At 41.0% G+C, this 13,856-nt stretch overlaps 1 protein-coding gene across 1 annotated transcript in view; it reads right to left on the bottom strand.

Annotated features, from left to right (window-relative positions):
* The window catches only part of LOC134487453 (semaphorin-4E-like), a 63,191-nt gene that overhangs the window by 7,580 nt on the left and 41,755 nt on the right, over window positions 1–13,856 (bottom strand). Inside the window, exons 5-8 of the mRNA XM_063289267.1 lie at window positions 6,570–6,715; window positions 5,368–5,543; window positions 766–922; window positions 19–241 (exon numbers count right to left, since the gene is read on the bottom strand). Coding sequence (XP_063145337.1) covers window positions 19–241; window positions 766–922; window positions 5,368–5,543; window positions 6,570–6,715 — 702 coding nt within the window. The remainder of the gene's footprint in view (window positions 1–18; window positions 242–765; window positions 923–5,367; window positions 5,544–6,569; window positions 6,716–13,856) is intronic.

Here is a 13,856-nt window from a genome sequence, read left to right as displayed (position 1 = left end):
GCATGGTAAATGGCTTACCTGTCCCTAGCAAAAAGATGTTATATGTGACATTATCCAAGTCACTGGTTTGGCTTACTACAAGCTGTGTGTACTTGGTACCCCTTTTCAGGAAGACTGGCTGAAGACCAACTGAGTTCACAACACTGTCCATCAAAGGGTGGTCTCGGGCAAACTGGAGGACTTTGTCTGGCAAGTCAAGTGAAGAGGTATACCCCAAGTGTAGAGCAGAAACATTGGCACACTATAAAACAATGAACAAGTGAGTTATAGTATTCTGTTTATTTAGAAAATCAGCTATTCCTACATACCAGGGGGAGATATACATAAGAAGGACCTACGCAATAGACGCTTGATAATTTAACACAGGGTGCCATCTGGGTTCAGTCAAGTAGTTAAGTACAATATTATTACCACATAATATCCTATATTATTTGTATATATCCACAATTTTGCATAATATGCTTAAACTGTTTTGTGCTATACTGGCATTCCTATTGAAGAGTCTTATTCTATGCATACTCTGTAAGCTCTCTGCCTGTAGTTTTTTGCACTTAATTTTGATTGAGGAAGAAATGACAGAGCTAAATGAAGAAGTACAATTAATCTCCTGACAGCAGCATCTGTTACTCAAATATGGTAGCCAGCAGGGTGTGAAAAATATTTTGAATTTGAGCAGTTTTGAATTCAAACCTCCCCATCTTGAGTCCAAGCCATACTCATACTCAGCAAGGAAAAGCCTATTCAACAGGAGAAATGGAGACTTACAGCCCCAGGCCGAGGGGTTGGGACATCTCCCCTGTACATCACCCATTTCATATGAGAATCTTCCAAAGCAACAGGACCTTTGAAGCTTCCTTTCAGAAAAACGTCTTGAATGGTCTCCATCCTGAATGCACAAACAGCTGAAATATCCAAGTTCCCCCTTAAATAAAAAGAAAATGGAATTCTGCAATGGACAGCTTTTTTGAAAGTAGGAAATTATCTCCCCTAATGCAGAAATATGGCAAAAATATTCCGTGCCCCAATGTAATAATGTGAACATGCTGAAGATAAAACTGGCCTTTACTTCCACTTGTGGTATATTGGCCAAAATGAGTCAAAACTAACTGATATTGTCCTTACTGTTAGAGGTATTGCTGCACGTGGCAAAGAGTGGCTAAGCCTGATAACATATTCTACACCTTCTCCATCTTACCGAAAAGAAAGAGCCTCTACTAACCAAAACCGTGAGTAACAGAGGCCAGTATCTATGGGCCCATCTGGTAAGAACTATGGCTCATGGAAGATCGCCACTTGAATGTAAGAGGAATAAATGGTAAAGAACATGAATGAATTAAACGTGTGTTACGGGTTTCTTAGCCTGAGGAAGCGGATAATGGTTTGCAGAACATTAGCAGCTCAGAATTCACCACATTTCTCCATTATCAGAAAAAGGTAAGCCCCCCCCCCCCCCATAAAAGGCTTGTTAGAAAGAGAATGATGAAGCTTCCACACTAGTAAACTTAGAGGTAAATTGGGTGCTAAACTGAAAGTATCCAGTTGTTGAGATTTCCATAACTTAATCCCTTTTTCATTTTAATAATTCTGATTAAAGACAATTTTGTGACAATCTTGCTTCCTGTTGGCAACAGCCTGACAATAACTAAGACAAAAGGGAAAAGGTTAATTAGTTCTACTTGTATACCCCAAACTAATACAGATTAACAGTGGTTTACAAAAAGTATCTGAAGTCTAATCTGATGGTGTGAGTTTATGAATATATGCAGGAAAAGGAAGGCATAGATTTAAGTACTGATGAAAATGCCAACTGTAATAATGATAATGATAATAATAACCCCCAGTGAGGCACTACCTTGACGTGGCTATGGGGCTTGTGTGCTCTGAGGAGGATGAGGACTATGCCAGAGGTTCAACCATACTCGGCAGTTCTCATCAGAGGAGTCCCCTCCCATAAAGAATATGGTTGAGATGTAATTTACCTATGCTGGATCGGTCGTTGCCCAGGTCAACAAGGACCGCACTCAAATCAAGAGAGTTGGCTAAGCAACCAGCGCCAGCAGCTGCAGGACTACTGGAAGAAAAGTTCCATCACAAATATACAAAGACTGAAAACAAAGAAATAATGATCTGCTATTACAAATCAAGTCTAATGAGAAGAGGATATCTGAAAGGAATGCACCAGTTCTGAAAAGAACATCCAGAATCAGAAATAACAGAACAGAGGCTAGCAGATCAATGTTGGTTTATAATATAAAATATTCACAGAAGTAGAATTGGAAGAACTTCAAAGGTCTACTCAGGGAAAAGAAATGGAAGCCTTGCCAGAAGTAGCTTAGACTGTAGAGGCAAACCAGGGGGAGGCAGCAGTAAAGGAGGCCAGCATAGCTACTGAATCGTTTTCATTTCCAAACCAGGTACTGCCTTCTCTTCAGAAAGAACAAAGCCCTTTAACTTCAGTTCAAGAGGAATTGAAACAAAGAGCATCTAGAACAGCACAAAAACAACAGAATAAGGTTTCCTGCATTGAAGCTTGTCGCAAAGAAACAGCTAGCACAAGTATTAAAAGATGCCAATACTGTAATATCAAATATAAGCACCGGCTCACTGCAAGAAACAAACCAACTAATACACAACATGGCTGCAGTTATAACTGAATACCTTGGATGCAAAATCAACAAACAAGAAAACAAGCCGAACAGTTCACCACCAAAATGGAAGAGCAGGTTGGAAAATAAGATCAGTATGCTAAGATTCAGATGCAAGCAAGCTAGAACAGAGGAAAGAAAAGAAGCTGAAGAACAAGAAGACCAATGAATACCTAATCAAGAAACATCACCTAGAAACAAGGAAGATCAAGGAAGCACTGGAAATAATGAAGCAGCGAATAACAGCCATAGCCAAGAAGAACAGCAGATATGAAGCTCGGATTGCGCACTATAGGCAGAATCTCCAATTCCAGTCGAATCAGAAACGTTTCTACTAATCCACCAATGGAGAGACTGAAGAAGAAAGTGTAAAGAAAATGATGGAGCCTGCAAACAACAAAGAGGATTGACAGAGAGTGACCAGTGTGCAACAGCTTCCTAACTTCAGTAGCAGGTGAATTAGCACAGGAAAGGCGGGTTTATTTATTTAATCAAATTTATATGGCCACCCATATCACACAAGGTAATGTGTGAAGAAAATGCATACAATAAACCAACCGTTAAAACAGTACACAGAAACCACCCACTCCTCATTTAGTGACCAAGTTCCGTTCCAACAACCAGGTTGTTAAGCAAAATGGTCGCTAAGTGCACATGTGACTGAGAGGGAGATGCTGTGAAGATCACTGGGTGCTGCTGTCTCATTCAGATAAAGTTCTCTCATACAGCTATGCCAGCGTTGCTCTCACTCCAGCATGTGGCACACGGGCACACAGAATTTGGTCATAAATGCATGCATAGGTGGGAAAATGGGTTTTTAATTACCGTTGTATTTGTGAATGGTTGCTAACCAAGTTAGATGCTAAATGAGGAGTGGATGTACTGCATTTACAAGAATTGATGGTGATGTGCACAGATCTTTGTGGAGAAGGTGTCTCTATGTGATTGCTTAGAATCACCACTTACTTGATGGCCATATGACTATATTAATCAATCAAATATTACAGTATGACAATACTTAGTGTGATTAAAGGCCTATATCTGTCTACAGCCTGGCCCTTCAGGTCTTCCAATGATGCACCCATTGTAGCTATAATCAAATCTATACATCTTGCTGCCTGGTCACCCTCTTCTTCTCTTTCCTTCCACCTTTCCCAGCATTACAGACTTCTTCAGCGAGCTAGATCTTCACATAATGTGTCCAAATGATGATAATTTGAGCCTGGTCATTTGTGTCACCTTGACGGAGAACTCTGGACGGATTTCTTCTATGAGCCATTTGTCTATGTATAGTTGATTTATTTCATCTTTTACCACGCTGAGCTTTCCCTTCATATTACTTACATTCCATACTTCTACTGAAATTCAGCTTTGGCAGCTTCAGATTTTCTCTTCCTGCATGGCAATATCAGCAACTAGATGTCCTGAAATGCTTAATCTAGCTGTGTCATAAACACCATTAGTACTCTGACACATCCTCAGCATTTCCTCAGCAGCAAGTTGAGTGCCATCTCACCTGAGGGGTCAATCATCCAGCACTACATCATTTCATGTGGTTTTCTTGGCATACCCTTCCACTGTTCTTTGCTCATCTCTCCCAGGAACACATGCACACACACACCACAATGAGGCAGCACAGCAGGATTTGGGGTGGAACCCAGCAGCTTAGTATCTTTTTCCCTCCAAGATTTCAGTTGCTTTTTAATTCCATCATCAAAGTTTTGGTACACTTGGGTTAGTTGTTGTCTCTCAAACTAATCTTGGACTGGGCTAACATTTTTGGCTTGCAGGGCTACCCTTTATTTCTAGTACCGTATTATTCTAGCCTTGGAGGGCCATAACCAGTAGCCAGTAATAGAGTGATGTCTCTGGATGAATGGAGCTGAAAATGTTATGTTCTTTTTGCGGGGGTTGAAGGGCAGGGTTAAACAGCTTTAAGGGTCAAAATGGAAATTTTAATTTAATTAAACAAACATTAACTGGGCAACTGGGATGAGCTTCAGATCTTGAGTAACCCTGCTGGAAGTATATACTTGATGTACACACTGGTATTTTTTGCCCATCCCTCCTAGGAACATCCCATCCCTGCCATGATGAGACAGAATAGCAGGATTTGTAGTGGAAATCATAGTATGGTATTTTTGGCTTCTTTTTTTTTGTATGAACCACCCTCATTTAGGCTAAGTGTAATGTATGAAATCAAGCAACTATGGCTTGTTCAGCAAGCAAGGATTCAAGGTATGACTTTAGATACACATTAGAATAATTAAATCTTGAGTCACCAAAACATAAATAACATCATTTAGGCCTTAATGTCCCGTGTAGTTTTAGAGATGGTTGAGAACAATTCATCGTTAATATTAGGGAATTAATGCTCCAAAAGTGTCCTCAACAGAACCAATATGGTGGCCATAAGGTGGTGCAGCCGCTTTTTGATTCAGGAGCATTGGACTGCTTTAGCTGCTGCAGTAACTTCCCCAGTTCAAGCCTCTTGATATTTTACAAGGGCTGAGAAATCCCATGGATCTTGACCTTTTATTTTTTGTGCCAGAATACAAGAATATTTGAATCAAATATTGTACTTTTACCTTAACTTGTATGTGCGTTTGCCAGTGATTATAGATCTTGCCTTAAACTATACTTCCAACATACCTGTCCTTTGCGGTTAATTCTGAGAGGGAGATTGAAAATTTCTTGGAATATTATGGAGATGAACTCTTACCATTGCTGGGTAAAAATCCCATAAAACATGGTTTCCCGCCAACTGGAATTCTTGACTACAAAGACATCCTGAAGGACATTAAATTGGAATTGCAGTTCAGGAACAGAGCAGATAAGGGTAGATTTTAAAAATGACGTCCATCTTTTTTTTAATGTGCGCTTTCCACCAAGGTCACCCTAAATATGAGGGAAAAGAATTAAATCCTATTATGACCTTACTTGGCAAATGGTTCCAGAATGCTACTCCTGTTGCTCTTTAAATGTAGTAAAACATTATTTCATTGCTTCATGAAAACAAATCAAATAGCTAGCTAAACAGCACTGAAAAATGGGTCTGCAATAGATCCAGAAGATACATGAAGGGAATCATCGATGTGGAAAAAACAAACGCAAGAGAAAATGTTCGTAGTCAATTTGGAACTGAAATGCCCTGAACACTGCCTATATGGTGTTTGATTCCCTAAATACCAGATGTGTGCAAAGCTTCAAAGGCTCACTCCACTTATAAACAACCAAATAACCTTATCTGGTTATAAATAACTTATAAATAACCAAATATAAGTGTTCCTTTGATACAGCATCAGAAAAGGAAACTTCCCTTCCCTTAAAACCCACTTCTAGGGGTTGCTACGCCATGTCAAAGCAGTAGCCTTCAACAGTCTTCTGTGCATACGCGCACAGAGTGCAACGCAGTGCAACTTGCTTATTCACAGAGACAAGTCGTTGGGCAAGCCAAAAGGGCTTGCCCCAGTGCTTCAGTTGGGGCAGGTTTTAGGATTAGTGCCTCAATTTTCTGTGTTGCAACGTTGCTCCACTGTTCCGAGTTAAGGCTGGTGAAACAAGGCAGCACCACTTCGCACAGCCATACTAAGCAGCTTTGAGGCCTGGGACGTCTTGAGAAGGGAAACAGTGCACATACCTATGTGAGATCTATAGAATTTTTGGAGGTCTTTTGGTGATTAACCATTTGAGAGCTCACTAACTGCCTGTCTTCTTAATCCAGTGGTGAAAAGGAAAAATCGTGCTCTCCTCAAGACAGACTCCATAAAGGGCTTTCTTCATTAAAGGGATGGCACACAATTTCTTTCTCCTAATTCTGCCTTCTCAAAGAAAATATTAACCATTTTCTATCAGCTCAATGTCCCCACTGACTCCACTTTTCACATCCTAGTAGAGAAGCAAATGAGGAATTCAAACACGCACTTTGCAGAGTTGAGCTATTCGTGACACCCGAAGCTTATCATAGAACTCAAACTCAATGGCTGTTTCCGTGAAGAACACGTAAATTCTGTCAGAGTCAGAGACTGCTTCATTCTCCTGTATAAGTTCCATATGAATAAAAGTGGGCTCTGGAACAGATAAAGCAAGACTGCAAAGGAAATCCAACAGATTTTAGGATTCTTTTTCTTTTTTTGGTAATCTACAGTTCTAATTAAAGACAGGGAAATACTGAGAGGCCATTATTTTAAACTTTCTATTTAAAATAATCAAAATGCCCAGTAAAGTGTTGGCAGTAATGATTTTATGAACACAAATACCATAATTGAAATCTTTAAAAACGTAATAGTCAAATATATCAAAGATTAGCAGCCTAGCATTAATATTAAAAAGTGGCACACAAAAATTCAAAAGCCTCAGAAAAATATGTATTTTTGTGCACAGGCTACCCAGAGTCACTTGTTGAGATGGGCAGCTACAGAAATCAAATAAATAAATAAATAAATAAATAAATAAAGTGAATACATCTGAAAAAAAAGCATACTTGCTGGTAGGTGGACATACTTGGAAAGGGAGTTGGCTGGGCCTTGTCTGAAATTTGCCTGCTGGATTTCAGGTCCTGTAACAGCTGTGATGCCAAAGATGACTAATCTATGATTGTACATGATATCCTCAAAATGATAGGGATCACTACCCCAGTGATGACTGGATGCAAGTGCCTTTGCATGGAACTGGGCTGCATGGACAAGCTAAGGATGCTGCTAGTGTCTCAACAGCCTAGCCGGCTGCCAATGGCCTTCACAAGCTCCTGGATCTCTTCTCATGGCTGGTCTTCGAATTTCCAAGGCTATTTATCTTGGGTGATTTCTCATGTGGTGCGGTGGTGGTGGTTCTAGTGTAGCTTGTGAATTCATGGCCTTTGTGGTGATCTGTAGATATCTTGCAAGAAATTGTAATTCCAATAACACATGTGGGAGGATACATCTAGACCTGATCTTTACTTTGGAGATGTGATGTGAACATAGAAGACGTTAGCATCTGTCCTTTGCCAAGATCAAATCACCTCTTCCTCAAACTCTGGATCAGATACTCTAAACCTTGGCACAGGCAGTGAACTGATTAGAATGGTCTCTCCCAGGCACGTAATAGATCCAGAATGTTTCCAGACGGAAACATTGGAGATTTTCCTGTCAATCTGGTGGACAATCTTGTCTCATCCCTAGTTGACCTGTAGAATGCAGATATGATCAGAGCACTGGATAAGTTTGTGGATAGGTGTCTTTGTGGTCTGAAATCCAATGGGCTGGATCTATGTCTTTCCTGGCTCCTTTGGGTAGCCAGGCAGGGCATGAGTTATGGATCCAGAGGATAATCAATGCTTCACTGAAGGGTATAATACCATTTGCTCTGAAAAAGATGGTGGTGTGCCCTCTTTTAAAGACGCCTTCCCTAAATCTGAACATGCTTGACAACTCTTGCCCAGTTTCCAATCTTTCCTTTCTTGGGAAGTTTATTGAGATGGTAGTGGGGAATCAGCTACAGAAGATCCTAGAGGAAATGGATTATCTAGATTCTCTTCAGTCAAAGTTCAGGCCTAGTAATAAGGCAGAAATGGCACTGGTTACTCTGGTGTATGACCTTCATCTAGACTTGGATTGCAGAAGTACCCCTCTCCTGGCCCTATTAAATTTCTTGGCAGCATTCAGTACCAGCCTTGATATTCTTCTGGGTCACCTACAAGGATGGGGGCACTGTTTTACAGTGGTTCTACCCTTACCTGGGTAGGCAGTTCCATTCAAGGAGGCTGGGGAGAAATGGCCAAGACCAGCTCACCTATGCTATTTAACACCTACTGTACACAAAATCACTGGGACAGGATACCAGAGGTTCAGGGTGAGATGTTATCAATATCTTGACATTCAGTTCTACCCTGCCACCCCTAGCCAAGTGGAAAGTGCTATATATGTCCTGAACTGCTGCCTGGAGATATTTTAAAGGGTTTCCGCCCTATTTTCCTGGAAGATTTGGGAGGATTTAAAGCAAAGTAGGTGTTGTAAGACCAGCAGATGCTCAATGCACCTATTTTAATAATCTTTTTTAAAAATGCACTAGCACAAAAGATTGTCTACTGAAAATCACTGGTCTGCTATTGAATTTGTTAATGAGATTCTATAGGGCTCTGGTGGCTGTAACAATGGGGTTGGGGGCTGTGGCATCTCTGCTGGTAAAACATATTCAGAAGATATTTTAAGCAATTTGACAGATCTGAATGGGAAGAGGCCATTTTTAAAGAGATTTTTGGACCTAGAATATTTAGAACAGGACTGAGGACCCATGGATCTCTACAGATTGCTTGTCATGAGTAAGGATGGCGAGCAGGGGGTTCCCATCCAGACCGTTAAGCGCATGCGTAGCACTGAGGAATTGGGCAGCCATTCAAAGAGACACAGATCGGGACCGCCTTAACCTTTGGGTTTTATATGTCTGGGTTTTTCCCACGCTTCTTCAGTTTGTTAGGATTCCTGTTATGTACTAGCAATAAAGCATTAGAGACCAGTTCATTGTCTCAGTGTGTTTCCTGGTTGTTAGGACATTGCTGAACTATAACACATACTGGAGCATTCCTTAACATGTTGCTGGCTGAGGCACACCTGAGCCAATGAAGAAGAGCTCCTGCATAGGCCAACTATGGTTTTTGATTTCCACTTTCCCTGAAATGTTTCTTCTACTTCCCCCCCCCCTCCAATATATCAAGTAGCAGCCCATCTGGCCTGACTGCTTCTTCCCTCCCATTCTTCACCTCTTTGTGTACAGCTGGGTGCCTGTTGTACTGTACTTTACTGATAAATTGTGTATTAGTTTAAATAATTTTTCGACAGGTACTGAAACTTGCATGAGTTAAAATGGGGACATGAATTACCTCATGGTGATATTTTAAGTCCACTCCTTTGTGCATATTTGCTTGAGCCCCTCCCCCTTCCAATTTTCTTTCTTAAAAATTAGGGCAGAGCAGAAATTAACACAGGTTAACATCAGGCACCCAGCTATACATGAAAGATTAATCAGGATAATGTGTTATTACCCAAATTAAATGAGAACAATTTTGCCCTTTTTAAAATAAAAGAACTGTTTATAGAAACTAATTAAATCTCCTTGCATCTTGTTTCTGTTATTATGACACAGAAAGAATAAAGAGTCCTGCTGGCAAGTAAAACTGGTGAAAAATAAGCCTGCCAGCAGATTAAAGAACTTTATTTATGGATTCATTATCTGATTTTGAAGCAATTAATCAAATGAAATAAGCTTTACAAATTATAAAGCATCACTGATGGAATCCTTGGGAGAAGCTTGGTATCATGCTAGAATGTAATAATTAAATTTAATAAACAAGTATGCCACTTCTTCCTAGGAGTGAAGGACACACACTTCGTGCTATACTTGTGACAGTTTAGCTTAGGACAGTCAACAAAGCAATTTGTGATTCAGCTACTATGAAAGAAAAGGAAGTGTAAGCTTTGATAGGATTCAAAATGCACCAGGGATAGTTGAGGACTTAGAGGAGGTCTGGGGAAGGAATCCAAGGCAAGGTACTGAAGAAATGGTGTAGAGGCAGTCCTGAGCTAAGAACTTGAAGGAAAGTCAGGTACAAATTGAGAATTTAAGTAACTTAACTGAGTTCAACAAGGGCTAATCAGAGATGACCCTGAAGAAACATTATTGTGCTAAAGATCAAGAGAGCTGTATGTTAAAGGGGAAAGGTAATATCAAAGATGTAAGTAAAAGGTATATCTAAAGGAAACAGACCAAACCAGGCAGTTTTCTGAAAAGCAAGAACCTAGGATAACAACGAAGCAGGACATAGGCTGATAGAATTTTGCCAAGACAATTCACTCTGCATAACAAACACTCTCTTCCAACAACCTAAGAGACGGCTTTATACATGGACTTCACCAGATGGACAACACCAAATCAGATTGACTACATCCTTTGCAGCCAAAGGTGGCGGACATCTATACAGTCGGTAAAAACAAGACCTGGAGCTGACTGTAGTTCAGATCACGAACTTCTTCTTGCACAATTTAGGATCAGACTCAAGAGATTAGGGAAGACCCACAGATCAGCTAGATATGAGCTCACTAATATTCCTAAGGAATATGCAGTGGAGGTGAAGAATCGATTTAAGGGACTGGACTTAGTAGATAGGGTCCCGGAAGAACTCTGGACAGAAGTTGGCAGCATTGTTCAGGAGGCAGCAATAAAATACATCCCAAAGAAAGAGAAAACCAAGAAGGCAAAATGCCTGTCTGCTGAGACACTAGAAGTAGCCCAAGAAAGAAGGAAAGCAAAAGGCGACAGTGATAGGGGGAGATATGCCCAATTAAATGCAAAATTCCAGAGGTTAGCCAGAAGAGATAAGGAATTATTTTTAAACAAGCAATGCGCAGAAGTGGAAGAAGACAATAGAATAGGAAGAACAAGAGACCTCTTCCAGAAAATTAGAAACATTGGAGGTAAATTCCAGGCCAAAATGGGTATGATCAAAAACAAAGATGGCAAGGACCTAACAGAAGAAGAAGAGATCAAGAAAAGGTGGCAAGAATATACAGAAGACCTGTATAGGAAGGATAACAATATCGGGGATAGCTTTGACGGTGTGGTCAGTGAGCTAGAGCCAGACATCCTGAAGAATGAGGTTGAATGGGCCCTAAGAAGCATTGCTAATAACAAGGCAGCAGGAACGACGGCATCCCAGCTGAACTGTTCAAAATCTTGCAAGATGATGCTCTCAAGGTAATGCATGTTATATGCCAGCAAATTTGGAAAACGCAAGAATGGCCATCAGATTGGAAAAAATCAACTTATATCCCCATACCAAAAAAGGGAAACATGAAAGAATGTTCAAACTATCAAACAGTGGCACTCATTTCACATGCCAGCAAGGTAATGCTCAAGATCCTGCAAGGTAGACTTCATGTACAAGCTGGGTTTAGAAAAGGCAGAGGAACTAGGGACCAAATTGCCAATATCCGATGGATAATGGAAAAAGCCAGGGAGTTTCAGAAAAACATCTATTTCTGTTTTATTGACTATTCTAAAGCCTTTGACTGTGTGGACCATAACAAATTGTGGCAAGTTCTTAGCGGTATGGGGATACCAAGTCATCTTGTATGCCTCCTGAAGAATCTGTATAACGACCAAGTAGCAACAGTAAGAACAGACCACGGAACAACGGACTGGTTTAAGATTGGGAAAGGAGTACGGCAGGGCTGTATACTCTCACCCTACCTATTCAACTTGTACGCAGAACACATCATGCAACGTGCTGGGCTTGAGGAATCCAAGGCTGGAGTTAAAATCACTGGAAGAAACATTAACAATCTCAGATATGCAGATGATACCATTTCAATGGCTGAAAGCGAAGAGGAACTGAGGAGCCTTATGATGAAGGTGAAAGAAGAAAGTGCAAAAGCTGGCTTGCAGCTAAACCTCAAAAAAACCAAGATTATGGCAACCAGCTTGATTGATAACTGGCAAATAGAGGGAGAAAATGTAGAAGCAGTGAAAGACTTTGTATTTCTAGGTGCAAAGATTACTGCAGATGCTGACTGCAGTCAGGAAATCAGAAGACGTTTAATCCTTGGGAGAAGAGCAATGACAAATCTCGATAAAATAGTTAGGAGCAGAGACATCACACTGACAACAAAGGTCCGCATAGTTAAAGCAATGGTGTTCCCCGTAGTAACATATGGCTGCGAGAGCTGGACCATAAGGAAGGCTGAGCGAAGGAAGATCGATGCTTTGGAACTGTGGTGTTGGAGGAAAATTCTGAGAGTGCCTTGGACTGCAAGAAGATCAAACCAGTCCATCCTGCAGGAAATTAAGCCAGACTGCTCACTTGAGGGAATGATATTAAAGGCCAAACTGAAATACTTTGGCCACACAATGAGAAGACAGGACACCCTGGAGAAGATGCTGGTGCTAGGGAGAGAGGAGGGCAAACGGAAGAGGGGCCGACTAAGGACAAGATGGATAGATATTCTAGAGGTGACAAACTCGTCCCTGGGGGATCTGGGGGTGGTGACAACCGACAGACAGTTCTGGCGTGGGCTGGTCCATGAAGCCACAAAGAGTCAGAAGCGACTGAACGAATAAACTACAAAGGATAACAAAAAGCGATAGAGACACAAGCCATATTCACATGTAATGCTATGCCAGGATTTTGAAAACCACTGTTTTATTAACCCCAGGTTGGGACCTTTGCTTGAGGAACTGGGATGCATCCACAGGTGATGGACAGAAGGATGGCCTACAAATATACACATTAGCTGCAATATAAGCAGGATATATTCTGATGAATAAGCAGGCACAGACCATGAACATCAGCAGGAGGTAGTGAATTATGGGGAAGAACACAGTTCCACAAAATATCACAGAAATCCAAGGATGGCATGGTAAAAGGGCAATTATGGACCACTTTAAAAGTTGAACCTCATCTCCCTAACTGCAGGTATTGATGCCGTCACTACTGGCATAGGGCCAAGATAAAATACATCAGCTGGGCTTATGGCCAGGCAGCCAAAGATGAGGTTGCAGCAACTCTGTTGGCTGTGGCACCGCAAGGAAGAATGCAGGAAGCAAATAACAAGCCATTTCTTTAAATATCACAAGAATATTTATGGAAACAGGCTAACAAGAAAGAACTTTACCAACAGATAAGATCCCCAAGTCTGGAAGTAACTCTGGCTACTGGAGAAGAACAAAGAGCTTCGTCAAGTAAGTCTGAGCAGTATAACATGATTGCATTGAAGCCTTCCAGAAGTTTGGCCATTGATATAGCCAGGACTGAAAGAAAAACTCAGAGCGTATTGGACAGGAATGAGACATTTCCAATTATACAAATTCAAAATAATCCATGCTGGAACTGAAACTTACAGAAAGAATGTGACCCTATTAGGAGCATATACTCTTGGCATAGATACACTGCTGGGGTTCTTCACTCACCCCTTCCAGGAACAGCTCTTTCTGCCACAATGAGGGATCACAGCAGTACTTGCAGGAGGGGGATATACAGTATACGTGAATCAGGTCACTGAATTACACAGATAATATAGGTCTGAGGCACAGTGAGTTTGGTTTTTTTGTAACACCCCAACCCTCGGGGGAAAAAAAAGAATGTTTCTGAACTGCTTTACTGACAGGGTGGGAGAAGTTAGGATTAGGTTATCCTATCCCTAACACTACCGACAGGAAGCTCTGGCGTGGGCTGGTCCA

The sequence above is a fragment of the Candoia aspera genome, chromosome 1, assembly GCF_035149785.1.
Source record: "Candoia aspera isolate rCanAsp1 chromosome 1, rCanAsp1.hap2, whole genome shotgun sequence".
NCBI classification, from domain to species: Eukaryota; Metazoa; Chordata; class Lepidosauria; order Squamata; family Boidae; genus Candoia; species Candoia aspera.
Note: the sequence above shows the minus strand (reverse complement) of the source record. Positions and strands in the feature narration are given on the sequence as shown.